The 18,414-nt window shown below is 31.4% G+C and overlaps 1 protein-coding gene across 14 annotated transcripts in view; it reads left to right on the top strand.

Annotated features, from left to right (window-relative positions):
* Positions 1-18,414, top strand: part of BIRC6 (baculoviral IAP repeat containing 6) — a 190,377-nt gene that overhangs the window by 100,094 nt on the left and 71,869 nt on the right. For all 14 annotated transcript variants that reach the window (XR_002783251.1, XR_002783252.1, XM_023537784.1 and 11 more), the window contains 12 exons: positions 252-406; positions 1,258-1,384; positions 3,106-3,216; positions 4,907-5,040; positions 6,938-7,065; positions 11,619-12,181; positions 13,235-13,410; positions 14,507-14,603; positions 14,748-14,942; positions 15,699-15,899; positions 16,602-16,881; positions 17,743-17,999. Coding sequence is in view for 12 of the 14 variants with exons in the window: in XM_023537784.1 (XP_023393552.1) it covers positions 252-406; positions 1,258-1,384; positions 3,106-3,216; positions 4,907-5,040; positions 6,938-7,065; positions 11,619-12,181; positions 13,235-13,410; positions 14,507-14,603; positions 14,748-14,942; positions 15,699-15,899; positions 16,602-16,881; positions 17,743-17,999 (2,424 nt within the window). In the remaining 2 variants the exon portion in view is untranslated. The remainder of the gene's footprint in view (positions 1-251; positions 407-1,257; positions 1,385-3,105; positions 3,217-4,906; positions 5,041-6,937; positions 7,066-11,618; positions 12,182-13,234; positions 13,411-14,506; positions 14,604-14,747; positions 14,943-15,698; positions 15,900-16,601; positions 16,882-17,742; positions 18,000-18,414) is intronic.

Genomic DNA, 18,414 nt, shown 5'->3' with positions numbered 1-18,414 from the left:
AAGTAAGGTTCTTTTTCCTTGGTGGAGAAGCCTATGAACGTGGGAGTTTCTTTCTGTTGATTGTCTTTTTGACTTTCAAGTAATGTGGTAAAAACAAGTTTTCAAATAATAATAACAATGAACTATTTTAAAGAATGCAATTTTAATTTTTTTAGAAAATTATCTTCACTTATCTATACATAGTAATAGCTAGTTAACATTTCTCTTGATGCTTTGTGTATGTTCAAATCATAATTGTGTTTTATTTTCAGTATCACAGTCTCCCACTGGAACAGATGATTCACTTCTAGGGGGTTTACAAGCAGCGAACCAATCCACCCAGCTTATTATACAGTTATCATCTGTCCCAATGTTAAATGTTTGTTTCAACAAACTTTTTTCCATGCTTCAAGTCCATCATGTTCAGGTATGACATCAGAGGAAATGGTGTATTTTTAGGCATTATTGCCAGCCTAATTAAAATAACTGGGGAGACCACTCACAACCCGCCAAGGATGATTGTCTTTATCATGTTAGATGGAAAAATATTAGAGATACTTTGATAACCACAGCTTCTCAGTGATAGATTGTATATCATTTTTATGATTTTAAGCTTTACTTTTGTAGATCCAATTTTAGTTGACCCTTGAACAACACGGGGTGGCGTGCTGATCCTCTGCGCAGTTGAAAATTCAAATATAATTTTTGAATGCCCTAAAACTTAACTAATAATTGTCTACTGTTGACCAGGATCCTTACTGATAACATAGTCAACACATATTTTGTATATTGTGTGTGTTACATACTTCATTCTTACAATAAAATAAGCTAGAGAAAAGAAAGTGTTACTAAGAAAATCATAAGGAAAATACATTTACAGTACTGTGTATGTTTATCTAAAAAAAAATCCACATATATGTGGACCTGCACAGTTCTGTGTTGTTCAAGGGTCAACTGTATATATTATAGTTTAAAATTCACTTGTAAAAAAATAAATGAATAAACAAATAAAATACACTTGTAAAGACCTGAATCACCTCTTTTAATTTGTACAGACCTTTATAGTAGTTAAATTAGACATTTTAATTAAATTAAATTTTGTTTCATTAACAATTTTAAGATGTGTTTGCTTGTCAGCTGAATCGAAGTAACCAGAGTATTTAATAGAAAAATTATTTGGTCATAATCATTAGAATTCATACATAAGATTTTGTTTAAATAGTATTTCATAGTATAATAGACACATCTTTTTTCCTGTCAATTTTCATTCTTTTTCAGTTGGAATCACTTCTACAATTGTGGCTCACATTGAGCCTGAATTCTAGTTCATCTGGAGGCAAAGAGAATGGAGCAGACATTTTTTTATATAATGCTAATCGGATACCTGTCATTTCATTAAATCAAGGTAAGATTTATTAGAAGGAAAATTAATATAGCATAAATAATAAGCTAAAAGTAATGATTAGGTTAATATATACTTTTTTATAAGAGTTATAATGTTTCAGTGAAAAAAAGTTTTTTATATACTGACTTGATAATTGGAAGGAAAGAACAGAAAACCTTATTTTGTGGTTCGTATTATCTTATGCCTGTGTGTAACTAAAATTGGTAATGTTCTATTAATCTTTATGTTGTATTCCCTTAAGCTGTTGTCTTGGTCATAGGCCGTTCTGTTGCAACTGGTGATTTTAAAAAATGTGAATTTGCTTCTAGGAGGAATTATAAATTGGAAAGGATGTTATTTCCTGTAGAAGTTGTGTTAGTTCATTTTTTTCTTGATAAATTCAAGAATGTGGAAATAGTGACTAGAATATCCTCAACAGGACTAGAACTAGCATTCAAATCTGGCTACAGGAGTCTGTTTTATTTATATTTTAAGACATGAAAACGATCTATTCGTGGTGCTTTCTCCCTAGAAAAGGGCATACTTTATTTACATGGCTCTCACATGGCCTGTCTACCATCCTTAATGACAGCTACCCTGGCTCATGGTCCCACTTACATCTGCATTGTTTCAGCAAGAACCAGCCTAACTTTAATCAGTTTCTATCTCTTCCACTGTTTTAATAGTCGTTATTATAAATTTTTTCTCAACGCTATGTTTAACTTTGTTGTTGTGAAAAATATTAAACAAAAGTAGTTAGAAAGTTAATTATTCCTTACTATCATCAGATATCTGGTCAGTATTCAAATTTCTTGTTGTCTCAACTCTTAAAAATTTTTTAAATTTGAAATAGGATCCGTATAAGATCTATGCATTATAATTGTGTTTCTTAAATTCCTCTTAATCTGTATCATTCCCTTCGTGTCTTTTTTATCCCCTTGTCAAGTCATTTGTCAAAGAAGTTTGGTTGTTATCTTTTCTAGGAGTTCCAGGGTCCTGTGTTTTAGTGATTATATCTCCATGATGTCCTCTATATTTTCTATAAATTGACAGTTGTAAATTGGAGTAAATTGGAGCTTAATCTTATTTGAAGTTTTGTTGTTTTTTTTAAAGGCAATTTCATATGTTGTGTCTCTATGATGTTAGTGGGCACCGATGTTTAATGCCTAAACTCATTAACAATTCACTAGAGGTTTCAAAGTGAAGATAGTCTAGTTCTGTCATTCCTTATTTATTAGCTGAAATACTTCCATAAGAAGAAACTTCCTTTTATGTGCTATTGTCTTATCTGGGCATTGCAAGTGACCTAATTACTGTTTTAATTTATGCTTTTGTGAAGTTGCATTGGTTTTGATTGGTCTGCCCATCCCTGATTTTTTCAGTATGCCCTATTATTTTCCATTTTGAGTGTTGCAAAATATGAGGATATTTAGTAAAAACAAATTGTTTTGCAGTAGAAATGCCTGTACTTTGGAAAGGACAACAAATTTATTGAGATTAACACATTAATTTATGTATCATGGGTTGAGCTTTATACTTACCATAGAATGTTATTGAGCCTTAATGCTTTCGTTATATTTAATGGGGAACTCCTCATTTGTGTATTTTGAGGACAATTGGTAGTGAGTTGATGTAAAGAAATAATGACATTTTAAAATTCATTCTTTTTATTTTTAATTCTTTGTAAACATTTGCTTTTTCTAAATAAAAATCTCCCTCCCTTTTTTTTTTCCCCCACATAGCATCAATAACTAGCTTTCTCACGGTGTTAGCTTGGTATCCCAATACTTTGCTCCGGACATGGTGCCTTGTGCTTCATAGTCTGACGCTCATGACAAACATGCAGCTTAATCGTAAGTTCAGAAATTTATTCTTTTAAATCTGTTTATTTCTTTAAATCTCTCACATACACCTTATTATTCTTGCTATCAGATTCTTTAAAAAACTTTTTCACAGAAGTGATGTAATTGTGAAAATGATTGAATTTCTCATTTGAATGTTTCTTCTGAATTTGTTCTTGTATATTGTATCCTTTGTGCCTGTTTACTTTGATAATATAAATGTTCTCATATATCTCCTAGCACAAGTTCGGATCATATCTTTACCTTCTAAAAACTTAATAATAATTAAAATAAAATTGATTACTTTTAGAATACAAAGTCAAATATTTAATCTATGTTTTGGTTACACTTTTAAAGTACCTTTGCATTTAAAATGATTAATTCATTATACTATCTATGAACATATATAACTGGATTCCTCAGTTTTTGTTTTTCACATCTGAAATCTGTATTTACTGAACATAATTGCTTTTTCTCAAGTTCTGATGTCCTATTACATTTTGTTCTTTCCTTACCCCACTCCCTTTTTTCCCATTTAAGATAGTACAATAATTTTGAACTTCCTCAGAAGAACTTTTTAGTGCTTTCTGCGGCTTTCTGTATCCCAGAGTCAGGAAGATACTCTCCTACATTATTTTCTTTAGTAGTATCCATTTTACTTTTCATGTTTATCTGGCATTCTTGAGGTTGTTGTGAGTTAAGGATTAGTTCATATTAGAGAGCAAGCACTAGCCTTTTGTGAAATGAAATCTTCATTCCACTTGTAGGTTATGACAACAGGTGGGTGGGTTTCGTTCCCATTCTATTTAGACTTCATTAAATAAGAAGGCTCTGTAACATTGACGAAGGTATTAGTTAAAATCATTACTTAGCATCAAAATTCCATATTTTATTTGGAGTATATTTTCCAAATATGTGTTCAAAAGCATTACTAGATAATACTGAAGATAGATTTAATTCAAAGAATATCTTATTCAGTTCAGAAAACTGGTGTATCATCTGTATATTAGTTAACAGTGTACAACCTTTATACAGTTGACATGCAAGAATATATACTTTTTTGGGGCAGCTCCATAGTGTAGTGGTTAGCACTTCTGCTTTACATGCAGAAGGTCCTGGGTTCGCGCCCCAGGTGGAGCCATGGACCATACCCCGGGTGCACCAGGCCCGAGGCGTGCGCCGTGAGCATGTGGGAGGAGATGCCCTGCCTTCGGAAATCCAATTCTTAAGGGGAAACGGCAACATCCATAGATCAGGGGTGAAAGGTGGGGGAGGAGTTAAAAAGAGGGGGAAAAAATAAAAATAAAATAAGGAGTATATAGTTTTTTTCTCAGTTTATCATAGAAAACTGGGATAAATTTACCTGAAAAGTGGATTTCTGACTATTTCTGGAAGAGGGAGATAATAGGTTCACCAAAATGACAGTAAGCACTTATTTCTTTTCCACTTGACTGTATACTGAATAAGATACATATAAAACTGGTATTCTTTACAATAAAAGGAGAGAGGCAGGAGATCTGCAGTAGGTGACAACAGAGAAATGAGTCCAACTCAGTCAATACTGTAGAGATTCAGACCCTTTTAATAAATTATAACACCCAGGAATAGGTGAGTTTTATTTGAAACTAAAAGATGTTTTAAATACTACATATTTATTGTTTTAAGGTCCATTTTTTAAAATCATTTTCGTAATGTTTTATAGCTGGTTCCAGCAATGCCATTGGAACTCAGGAGAGTACTGCCCATCTGTTGGTTTCAGATCCAAACCTGATTCATGTTTTAGTGAAATTTCTTTCTGGCACCAGTCCCCATGGAACAAATCAACACAGTCCACAGGTAACATGACTTTTAAAACCAGTAATAGGCCAAGACTGTACAGTAAGCATGTTTGTAAAGAGAAACTTTAATGCACCTAAATATATAAAGTTGTTATTCCGACAATATTAAATGATAACATTTTATGTATAATGTAATAAAATGTTTTGAATTATTTATTATAATAATAGCCGAAACAGAATTAAAGCAGATACTAAGTTTTCTCTTGGATTTTTGGCATTGATTTTGTATCATACAAGATATTCTAAATAGATACTTACTTGAAAGTCAGGGAAACTTTTAAGAAATTAGAGAATTAAAGTTTTAAAGATATTGTATTATGTTTAATGACCTCTACTATCAGGATTGACAATTCATGTAACTTAATCATTTTGTAATATTGAATATTTTATTTAATGAAAAAATAAGACATATCAGAGTTTATAAACATTTAGTCTTACTACAACTTTCCTTTATATCATTTTAATTTCTTGTTATATCATACCACTTTTTCAAATACTTCCACTTTATTGTATTTAATTTCATATGAAAATACATTTGGTGTTCATAGCATCTTTTTGATGGAAGTTATTAACAATTATTTTACAAGGTTATCTCTTAATTTTTAGCTATGTGTTAGATCTATGTACTATTCTAGGTGCTAGGGTTATAAGTCTGATATAAAACCAGGTCTGCCTTCTTGAAGCTTAAATTCTGGTGGATACATTTATTTAGTCAATACTATCATGCTGAATATACTTTAACTTTTTAGATCACAATAAATGAGATAAGGAAAAAAAGTGAGAAAGAAGGAACTACTTGTAGTTAGATTGGACCAGAGTTTGCGTAAGGGCAGGTAGGTTATCAAGTGATTATTATGTATAAGGATTGCATGAATTTGAAATGTGAAGATTCCTGGCATCACTGATTCCAGCTTCCATTATTTCACGTATGAGGAAACAGGCATTGTCTGCCTTAACCTCAGTTATACAACTAGTTAGTATTAGACCTAGGTGTCAGGGAACGTGCCACTATATAAAACAGTGTTTTTCCTCCTTTTTTTTTTTTTCGTTTTTTTAAAAAAAGGCAGAGTAAGGTATTGAAAATAAAGCTTTTCTTGGATATCTTGCTTTTATATAGGAAGTTTGGTTACAAATGTTATGATTGTTATGCTCTGTATTAACGATTAAGTTTATCTAACTTTAAAATATTACGGAGAATTAAATTTTATTTTATTTTTCCAAAATTCTTCCAGTGTTTTATGATCATACCAAATCAGGATGGAATAAAATAATATGTAGAGGTGTTAACAAAACATTCTAAATCTTCAAGTTATTTAATGTGATTTTCACTGTCATTTCTTTTATTGATGAGATAGATAGTCTGGGAAAGCAGTTTTTTATGAATTGGTACGTTTGTTTTTAGCTTTAGGGTTTTTAGTTTGTTTGTAGTTTTGTGTTTTTTTTTCATCCAATTCAGCATTTGCTGTGCTGGTCATTAGAAGTCATTAGAAGCATGACTTTTTGGATTATTTAACTTCTGAGTCTGAGTTTTTTTGTTTTGAAATGGGATAATTAATCGAGTGGTTTGTGAAAATCAGTGTGTAAGTTCTTCGTACTTTTGAAAGTATTATAAAGATATTTTTTGTAATTCAAGTGAATCTTTTTATATTGAATTAAATAAACCTAATATAAGTTATTTATAATGGAAAAGATTATTAATAGATTTATAATTTTCAGTTTAAATATCAAGACTTAAAAAATTAATTGGTTTCCTCCTATCACTGTTAATATTTTTGTTCTTCATACGAAAATTTACAACAACATAGCATTTGATTTAACACTTGATACTTTTTAAATTAAAAATTCTGTAAATAGTATCAGTAAGCAGCTTTCAGTGAAATTTCATTTCTCTTTAGGTTGGTCCAACTGCTACACAAGCTATGCAAGAATTTCTTACCCGATTACAAGTGCATCTTTCTTCAACATGTCCTCAGATATTCAGTGAATTTTTGCTCAAGCTAATTCATATACTTTCAACAGAAAGGTAAATTCACATATATTCTTGATGTATAAGGAATATGTAATCCTCCAAATAAACTTTCCCTTACCATAGTTTGAGGTATATTTGGGAACAGATAAACAGGAGGATATTAGGATTAAAGGGGAAGGTTTTATTAATGTGTTTTCAGATTTGTTTCATTTTATTTCATTATGGCTCTACCAGATCCTGAACTATATCTCTATTATGAAAAGAATATAAATATTTGTTTGCTTTTAATGTTTTCATAGATTACTTATTATAACCTTCTAGTAAAATTTACTTGAAGCTGTTTAAAGTGTTCTAGAATGCAGATTGAGAATTAAAGCTACCATCGTTTTCGTTTGAAACCAATATGTGGTAAGAGAACCTGGAAAAGATAGCTTAAAAAAGAAAATTATATACTAATCTCATGTAGAAACCCTAAATAAATTTATTAACAAAATCTGTGACACTATGTTAAAAGAATAAATTTTGACCATGATGAGTTGGTTCTTAAAATGCAAGAATAGTATCATATAATATATATTGTATTAGAGAATCATTTTTATCATACTTTAAGACATTTCATAAAATCCAGCATTTCTTTCTGATAAAAACTTTTAATGCAATGTAAACAGTATCATCTTATTTAAAGTTACAAAAATACTAGATGATGAACAAACCAAACTGGCATGTTTGAATATTTTAAGAATTCCCATTAAATCAGGAATAAGTTAAAGGTGCTGTTTACTATCTTTATTATTTAATTTCATTCTGGAAATGCCAATGAATTTAAAATTTAAGAAAATATTTATATTAGGGAATCATTAAAATTATTTACAATCACATGATTCTTTTCTTTAAAAATTTTAAAGTATTAGAAATTTTTTAAAAGGTGTAATTAATAAAATTTTACTTAAACAAATGATTTATTCATAAGTTTTTTTTTTTATAAAACTGAAAATTACCCATACCTAGTACAAAAATTAATGTGCAGAATTTATATGGAGATATGCTTTCATAGCTACAGAAAATTTTTTCTCTTAGCTACTGTCCTCATTTGTGTTTTCTTCCCCCTTTATTCCTTCTTAATACACTAATGTGTTTGTAGTTGAGCTCTTTTGTAGTATATACATAGTGGAGAACAGGAGTAAGAAGGTGTAGATTCACAAAACCAAGGTCATGCATTATAATTTGCATTCATGTATTTGGAAAACTAACGTGAGGATTTTGTGAGATTTTGGATGATATATATAAAATTAGCTGACAAGCAAAAATCAGTCACTATTTATTTTACTTTTATTTCAACTAGGGTCTTTAAAAACACTCTATCTCAGACCTCTAAACATAGTCATTAGACATAGGCTTTAGTTTAGTTCTATCCATGTAGAGTTGTATAATAGGAAAAGTTTTCATATTAAAATTCAATACATTGACTAATATTTCTTATAGAAATGTTAGTCTTTTTAATTTAGTTACATACTATTTTTTTTAAGTGGATGTATTTATAGGTTTACATTCCTTAAAAAATAATTAGGTATTTTTTTTCAGCTATTCTTCCACTCCCTTCCACTCTACACACACCCAATAAATTTCTTTAATTGTGTCAATAAGATTCTGCCCCAAGAAGGCTTTTAGTTTTGTTTCTTTTGTATGTTTTTAAGAAAGTTTCTAGAATCCTAATTAATTAACCAGCAGCTCTTTAGTTAAATTAATAATAGAGATTGTAAATAAATACCCAGTTTTAATATGAAGAGGGCATTCAGTTTTAAACTATCTGTTGAGTATTTTGCACATATTTACTATCGCTCTGTGGATCATGTTTTCTTTTTCTTAACAGTATCAAAAAGCAGTTTTTAATTTAGATTGTCTTGTCAACTTTTTCCTTATTATTATTTTTGTGTCATGAAACATGCTTGCATAACCCAGTGTAGTACAGATGGTCCCCCTGTGTTTTCTTCTAGAAATATTATGGTTTTAGGTTTTATATCTAGGTTTATGTTGAGTTAAATTTTGCATTTGGGTCAAAGTTTGTGTGTGTTTGTTCGTTTTCCCCGTGGGTAGCCAGTTGTTCCTATACTGTTTGCGAAAAAGACTTCTTTTTTAATTGAATTCTCTTTGTACCCTTTTCAAAAATCAGTCGACCATATTTGTTCTTTATTTTTGGACTCTCTTCTTTACAATCGATGTTTGTGTCCATTTTACAATACCAAATTGCTTTAGTACTTTTATATTTTTCTTGACATCTGGTATTGTGGATTTTCCAACTTTGTTCTTTTTTCAGAGTTGTTTTGGGTATCCTTAGCTCCTTTGCTTTTCCATATAAATTTTAAAATCAGCTTATTGATTCCCCTTACCCGCCCCCCGCTCTGCCCCCCTGCAAAAAAAAAACCTGCTGGATTTTGATTGTCAGTCTGAGCATCAATTTGTGAAGAATTTTAGCCTCTTTGAGATTTTTCTTTTTATGCAGTTATGTGATCAGTGAAAATAGTCTTATTTCTTCCTTTCCATTGTGTATGTCTCCCTTTTCCCCAGTTGTCCTGGTTAGCACCTCCAATGTGATGTTCAGCTGAAATGGTAAAATTTGTTCTTGTATTTTCTCACTCTCACTGGGAAAACATTCAGTCTTTCACAAGTAGAAATATTATTAGCAGTAATTTTATTCATCTTTTCTCATATAAGTATTTGATAGTATCTGTCTCCTAATTGATCTGTTTAGAACACTTTACATTGAATAATATTAATATAGTGCACAAAAATCAATCACTTTGCCAATTTTCTGTTTATTTAATCTATTCTTTGTTCCCTTTTAAAACATATTTTTCGGCCTACTTTTGGATTATGTGGTTTTTTTGAGGATGTCACTTTGTTTCCAAAATTGGCTTATTATTTATAACTAAAAAGTTTTGACTATAGTGTTTGCCCTAGCTTTACAATATACACCTTTATTTCATCACAGTCTCCCTTCAAATACCTTAACTCACATACAATGTCAGAACTTTACAGTGTATTTCCAATATTTTTAATATATGACAGAATTGTACAAAAATTATTTCCAATTTCTTCCATTTTGTGACATAGTTGTCATGTTTACTTTTACATGTGCTGTAAACATATAATACATTCCTACAATTTTTCGCTTTAGATAAACACATATCTTTTAGACACTAAAGTAAATATTATTTTTGCCTGGAAAGGGATAAGCCTCTTCTAGGGTTATTAGTGTGAGGTTTTAAGTTACTCTTTTTGGAAATTGAGCTGGGTTTGGGTTTTGTTGTTGCTATGGTTATTTTTAGCGTTAGATCAGCTTCAAATTGATCTAGTTACCTCTGCTTCAATAGGGGTTAGGTAAGGTACAGGGGACTTGTTTCTAATGTTCTTGCTCAATCATCAGCTTTTGGTCTCAGCAGGAGAGCATTTCCTTCTCTGCAGTGGCAGGAAACAGCTCATGGTATTTGAGGGTTTTTTTTCTCGGACACCAAATACATGGTGTCTCTTCAGTACCATTTCTCTTATCTGACATCAGTTGGTGTCCTACAATTCAGTCCTATTCTGACACTACCCAAAGTTAGCATCAGATTCACAGGTTTAATTGCAAAGGCCCAGGTCCCCAGGTTACTCACACTTATATCTGATTTGGCTACAAATTAAGGGGTTCTCACAAGCCCCTTCTCATGTTTGATAATCCATTGAGATGACTCACAGAACTCAGGAAAAACACTTTATTTATGATTACTGGTTTATTATAAAGTATATGACTCAGAAACAGCCACGTAGAATTGATGCATAGTGTTGCATAGGGCAAAGTGTTGGGGGTGAGGGAGGGTGCCTGAGAATGGGTGTGAACTTCAAGTTTTCTGTGTTTTCGCTCTTGTGTACCCTGTGTTTCCTGTGTTTAGCAGTTTGTTAAATATTTTAGCGGAATTCTTCTTACACATTTGTATATTGCTAGCATCTCTTTTTACTAAATTCTGCCGCAGGAAAGCCAATGCTTATATTCTATATCCATGGAAGAGCCTGTGTTTTCATGTATTTCAGGCTTTTTGGTACTCTTTGACCTCAGCAATCTGATGGGTTCAAGAAAAATTATGATTTTATAGTTAATTTGGCTTTTTCTTTTTGTTAGATTGGGGGTGATGATCTTCCCAGCTTTCTATATCTTAGGCATAAGCAGAAGTTGAGGCCATTTAAATTTGATGCGTAAGAGTCATATGATTGACTTAATTTTCAAAAACCGAAATCAGTAGGGAATGTTAAAAATAGCAACATTCGCGGATATTACAGAGCTCATTTCATTACGAGGAATGCCTTGTGATATTTAAATATTTTCGTCTGTAGCTTCAGAATCACTCCTTTGATTTACTTGTCATTTAGTTTTCTAGTTGGAAGGGTCATTTTTGATTTTGTATAAAGTAGGCAAGAACAAGAAGGACTTAGGAAGAGATGAAACCCATTTGCTACAAATGAAATATTGAATACTAAGCATTAATTATTTGACTTTTTTTGTAATTTGTAATTAACTTCTTTCAGAATATTTCTAAATGGGTTAATTTTTCATTCTTTTTCTTTTTCTGCAGGGGTGCCTTCCAGACAGGCCAAGGACCTCTTGATGCCCAAGTAAAGCTCTTAGAATTTACTCTGGAGCAGAACTTTGAAGTCGTTTCAGTTAGTACTATTTCTGCTGTGATAGAGTCTGTCACCTTTTTAGTGCACCACTATATCACTTGCTCTGACAAAGTGATGTCTCGAAGTGGATCAGATAGCTCAGTGGGTGCTCGAGCATGCTTTGGGGGACTCTTTGCCAACCTTATTCGTCCGGGTGATGCAAAAGCAGTTTGTGGAGAAATGACAAGAGATCAACTTATGTTTGATTTGTTAAAACTGGTTAACATTTTAGTACAGCTGCCTCTTTCGGGCAATAGGGAATACAGTGCAAGAGTGTCTGTGACCACCAATACGACAGACAGTGTTTCAGATGAAGAAAAAGTCTCAGGAGGCAAAGATGGTAATGGAAGCAGTAGTAGTATTCAAGGATCACCTGCATATGTCGCTGATTTAGTGTTAGCCAACCAACAGATTATGAGCCAGATTTTGTCTGCTCTGGGCCTGTGTAATAGTAGTGCCATGGCGATGATAATTGGTACGTATTGAGAATATTAATTTTATAACTTGTTTCTGGTACTATATCTCTTTTCTTTTGCAGTATATGAATTCATTTTCTTTTGACTTTATAGAGTAGAGGTACTTTATTGTTAACTTAGCATGTATGATTTTTTATCAGTGAAAAATTATAGAGTGGCTTCACTCAATAATGAAATTAAAATATTGAAAAATTTAAAGTAAATTTTTTTTAATTGGAAAATACTAACAAAATAATGTCAATTAAATTAAGAAAAAATATCAGTACCATAAAACAGGTACTATAATTTATAGCCACTTATCTCTAACGTTTCTTATTTTTTTTTAATTCTTTAACGTCACCACATATTAACCCTTTTTACCCCATCTGTCTCCCTCCTCCCCTTTTTCTCTCTAATGTTTTAAAGATGAAGAATTTCATATCAAATTTTGTTTTAGGGAACCAGTAAGATTTATTCACATTTTCTTAAAAAGTAAAATATAAAATTTTATTTAAGGCATGGCAGTTTCTATGACACATATATCAATGTAAAATTTATGTATTGTTAATTAACTTTTCTTTTTAAAAGCTAATATATAGTGTTAATTTTTTTAAGTAATTGAACTATTGTAAATTGTGACAAAACCTTGATGTATTTTGCTTGTTAGTATTTCTTTGCGTAAGGGAAATAGTCATTTTTTTTTATTACATGTTTATAAGTATAGTCATATGACAATATCAAATATTTTTGTTTCCTTCTTGACATTTGGCTAATATTTAGGATTATGTTCCTCAGTCATATAACAAAACTTTTTATTGTTACTAACAATAGAGATATCTCATGTATAAGTCAGATAACCAAAAATACATGCTCTATTGAATGTTATGGTAGATATTTTTTTGATTTCTAGGTATATACATATGTGTGTATACACACACACACACACAGATAGCTATTAATTTACCCGTCCTTCAGTGGTTTTGGAAAAAATGGCCATTAAGCCTGTTTTAATTATTATTGGTTAGTAAAAATATACTTTTTTAAAAAATGTGTAATCTTTTTATTTAAACTAGGGGCAAGTGGATTACATCTCACCAAACATGAAAACTTTCATGGTGGGTTAGATGCCATATCAGTTGGGGATGGATTATTTACCATACTGACAACCCTTAGTAAAAAAGCTTCTACAGTCCACATGATGCTGCAGCCAATTTTAACCTACATGGCCTGTGGATATATGGGCAGACAAGTAAGTTCATTCTAGCAATAGTTGCAGTAATTTGTTTTTAGTAATGAGAGTAGAGAATTATTTATAAGACAGAGGCAGAGTTTTCATGTTATATACTAGAAAATGAACAACATCAGCAGATTAGGATTATCGATTATTAATAGAAGATGGAGAGTAAAGTTTCTTGTAAGTGCTATAGTCAAAGAGGACCACAGTTTTATAAGAATAAAACATTTAACATATTCTTAAATTTTAGATTTTTTTCCATTGTCCTGCTTAGCTCTTTCCTTTTCCCCAAAAATAGCATAGCCGAATACCAAAATGTTGTATATAGATGTTATATAGGAAAATTTAACGAATATTTTTTTCAAGCTTATGTTGCCTATTTAGTTTCCTTTCAATTAAAAGGGATTAGGGTAATTTTAAAAGAAAGATTGTTTAGAATATTGCTGCTTTTTATATTTCCCTTTTAAGAAATGAAATTTTAGGAACAAGTGTGCTTATTTTATTTTTTTATTTAAAACAGAACAAAAAAACCTCCTACAGCTCCTGGTTTTCCAGGGTGGTCTCGCATCTAAGTACTAACCAGGCCTGACCCTGCTTAGCTTCCGAGGTCCGACGAGATCGGGCACGTTCATTGTGGCATGGCTGTACACCCAGCGTGCTTATTTTAACTTCTAGTCCATTTACCATTTTTTTTCAAATGCAGCTTTGAAACAGATTTTTGAGAAATGTTTTATATGTGAATGTAATTATTTAAAAAAATATTTATTACATGTTTATATATTTCTCCACTGGAAGACACAAAGATGTTTGAGGAAGATTAATTTTTAAATGAAATTAGTGTTTAGTGGAAAACAAAATCAATGCACATTAATTTAAGGTAGAAATGATAGGTAAAAACAGATGCGTAAAAAATTAGCTCAGAATTCAGAGAGGAGACTTTACTTCCTTTTTGATTCAGGTAAGACATTTTGGCAGATTTTTGGGGTTTAGTGACTTAGATTAAGGCTGTCATTTTATAATTATAAAAGAATATTCTATATGAAGTTTGGTTGTCCTAATTCATAGGAAATTAATAATCACTATTTTAATATTATACATGTATTGTTTTTAGGGGTCTCTTGCTACTTGCCAGTTATCTGAACCATTGTTGTGGTTTATTTTGAGAGTATTGGATACTAGTGATGCCTTGAAAGCATTCCATGATATGGGTAAGATAAAAAACCAAAAATTATCATTTAACTATAATCACTTGATATACTTAATGTTCTTATTTTTGTAGTCTTCAGTGAAAGTTGATTTGATGTCAAACCATCTGTTTTAAGATAATTTTCATTTACTATTTGTAAATTTAGGTGGTGTTCAGCTCATTTGCAACAATATGGTTACTAGTACAAGGGCTATTGTAAACACTGCAAGAAGTATGGTATCAACTATCATGAAATTTCTTGACTGTGGTCCAAATAAAGCTGTTGACAGCACTTTGAAAACAAGAATACTAGCTTCTGAGCCTGACAATGCAGAAGGGATCCATAACTTCGCACCCCTGGGTAAGAAGAGATTTTAAACCTTACTGTTATAAATTTATGTGGTTTATTATTTATGCAATTTATGTTTTAATGAAGCGAAAATAGTTGTCGAAGTAAGTTGATCATGTTATAATATCACCATTTTAATTAAAAACAGTTGATTTAAAAGTAGTGGTTTTGAAACATGCTGATTAGTAGTTCTTTAGCAGTAAAATTTCTTTTTGAGTTTAAAGTACCATTTAAGAAACTAAATAGCAAATTATGTCAGTTTTCATTGTAAATGTTAGTTTTAGAGAACTTGTTCCTTATTTTGAGGAGTGTTTTCTCTTTAAGAAGCTTCAGGATTAGATAGTTAATCCTTTTTCCAGTTTACATAGTTTTTTCTTTTTTCTTTCTCTTTTTTTTCATATTTCTAACTCATGAGCATTGACAACTTAGAATAAAAGTGATTACTTTCAGAGTGAAGACTGTATTGGACATTGCTTTTTACTTAAGTCATTTGGGAATTATGCTGTATTTGTTACGATATTTTCATTTGACATGCGAGTATAAATAAATTAGGCAGCAGTTAAAAATGAACTTGTCACTTTGCCAGTTTACTGGATGAACTGATGTGTTGTGAATATTGTGGCAAATCATGCTAATTGTACCAAGTACATTCATAGTATCAAATCTTCACATTTTTAACGGATATTTCTAGTGTAATTATGATTTGATTAGTTCTTGATGCTTTATTGGGATTCTTTGGTTTTATTTTATTCAAAATATCTTCTGTAGGTACAATCACATCTAGCAGTCCTACTGCCCAACCAGCTGAGGTGCTTTTGCAAGCCACACCACCCCATAGAAGAGCTCGCTCTGCCGCTTGGTCCTACATCTTTCTGCCAGAGGAGGCTTGGTGTGACCTTACCATTCACCTTCCTGCAGCAGTACTTCTTAAAGAGATACATATCCAGCCTCACCTTGCATCTCTTGCAAGTGAGTAATATTTTTTGTAAAGACATATCATAATAATAAACTATGATGTAGGAACATTTAACAATGAAAAAGTACAGCAAACAGCTTTATACTTAAACATGATTTCCAGATTTCTTAATTTTGATGATTTTAGCATAGTATTCACTATTACCGCCAAATCATTTCCCATGAAATGAAAGGTCATGGCTGTTCTCCTCAAATAAATAGGATGTTTAATGAAATCCAAACAGATATATTCCAGTTAATACTATTTTGCCTTTTTTCTTCCCCAAATTTATTAAACTATAGCATTAAGTCTAAATGAGTTAGTTTATACACCTGTGAATAGCAATCTTAGTTTTTCCAGCCTGGTCCTCTGTTCTAGCCCTATTATGTGAAGTTAGCATAGATTTATTTGTGTATGCCTCCCACCCCCACTGTAAGATAATTACATCTGTAAAGAATTTTTTAATTATAATACTTTGTAATATTTTAAGTATTTGATTTTATTTCTAATATTTTGAGTATCATTTATTTGATGCTTTTTCACTGAGTATTGTTATAACTTTTCAAGGTGAAGAATTCAAAAGAATTTTTAGAAAGGTTATACTATAAGAGGAGCAGAAACTCATCTGGGATGTCCACTTTACTGGGATTTCCACTAACTTATGAAGTCTAGTTTACTTTTTCTTTAGTAATTGTTTGATTTTTCTCTTCTTACAGCCTGCCCATCCTCAGTGTCTGTTGAAGTAAGTGCAGATGGAGTAAATATGCTGCCTTTGTCCACTCCCGTTGTCACAAGTGGTCTCACCTACATAAAAATTCAGCTCGTAAAAGCTGAAGTGGCCTCTGCTGTCTGCCTTAGACTCCATCGTCCACGAGATGCCAGCACATTAGGCCTTTCACAGATTAAGTTACTGGGCCTCACTGCTTTTGGTACCACTTCTTCAGCAACAGTTAATAATCCCTTTCTTCCATCTGAAGATCAGGTATCTAAAACAAGGTATGTTTATTTCTCATTCGTAAAATTATTTTGTGGTTTCTTTTTTACGGTTTAAGTTGTTTTTTGTTCCATTAGTATCTATATAATAGCATAATTTAAGTATATTAAAGACAATTCTGTAGAAGCAGAACCCTGAGGCTATTTAAAATTGAGATTTATGAGTGTTTAATCCTTGAAATGATCTACAGTGTGGTATAAGTACATACGGGTTTCAGTTATTTGGATTGGAGTCTAATGTAAGAATACATCTGAACCATACGAACTGACCATATAAACCAGGCAGCTATACTTATATGGCAATTCCTAAGTGCCAGTCAGCAGAAGGGTTAGAGTCAAACCTTACAAACCAAACAAATATGGACCTATATTCTTAAATTTATATTCTTGTAGATTTTAAATATTCTTAAATTTACATTCTTGTAGATTTTGGTGGCTGAAAATTTTATAGATGAATTTTATTAAAAGTTTTGCCTGATTAAAAAAGTTTAGGATATTGTTTTTTTAATTCTTAAGCTGCTAAGACTTTGCATTTTTGCAAGTCTGTAATCCTATGCGGTTAGTATTTATAAATATAAATATGTGTATATATATAAAATCATTTCCTGACTAATTTTTCAAAAAAGCAAGTCATTGTTCCCGAATGCTATTAACACGTAAGTACTTTTATTTGTTATGTCAGAGAGGAAACTTGCTGTTTAAGTCTTTATCAACATTACACTATTCTAAAACTTTTAATTTTTTACATAGATTGATGCATGTTAATGAAACAGCATGCTGATCTTTAAGAAGTTTTGTTTTATACTGAAATAATTTGAGCTACTTAAACTTACCATATAAGCCACTTTGTGTTGTGTATTTCAGTATTGGATGGTTACGGTTATTACATCATTGCCTTACTCACATAAGTGATCTGGAAGGAATGATGGCAAGTGCAGCTGCACCCACTGCTAATCTGCTACAGACTTGTGCTGCCTTATTGATGTCCCCATACTGTGGAATGCATTCACCCAACATTGAGGTCGTGCTTGTAAAGATAGGACTGCAGTCCACTAGAATTGGCCTGAAGCTTATAGACATTCTACTGAGAAATTGTGCAGCATCAGGCAGTGATCCTACAGGTGACAGTTAACTTTAATTTTGATTTTTGTAGTTGAACAGTGTGATATTTGTGATTAATTATTTCTGAAATTAACTTCTATACAGCTTCCTTATTTTGGGAATTTGTTTTTGTTGTTGGAATTTACGAAAGTATTTATTTTCCATTTTTATTTAAGAAATTTTTTAAATTACAGTTTACATTCAGTATTATTTTATATTAGTTTCAGGTGTGCAGCATGGTGGTTAGACATTTATATAATTTACGAAGTGATCCCCATGTTTAGTCTAGTACCCACCTAGCTATAACAAAATTATAGACAATGTTTCCTATGCAGTACATTATATCCCTATGACCATTTTATGTGGTACTTTATATCCCCATGACCATTTTGTAACAACCGGTTTGTACAGAAGAGTTACTTTTAATGAATAATT

The sequence above is a fragment of the Pteropus vampyrus genome, unplaced genomic scaffold, assembly GCF_000151845.1.
Source record: "Pteropus vampyrus isolate Shadow unplaced genomic scaffold, Pvam_2.0 Scaffold200, whole genome shotgun sequence".
NCBI classification, from domain to species: domain Eukaryota; kingdom Metazoa; phylum Chordata; class Mammalia; order Chiroptera; family Pteropodidae; genus Pteropus; species Pteropus vampyrus.
Note: the sequence above shows the minus strand (reverse complement) of the source record. Positions and strands in the feature narration are given on the sequence as shown.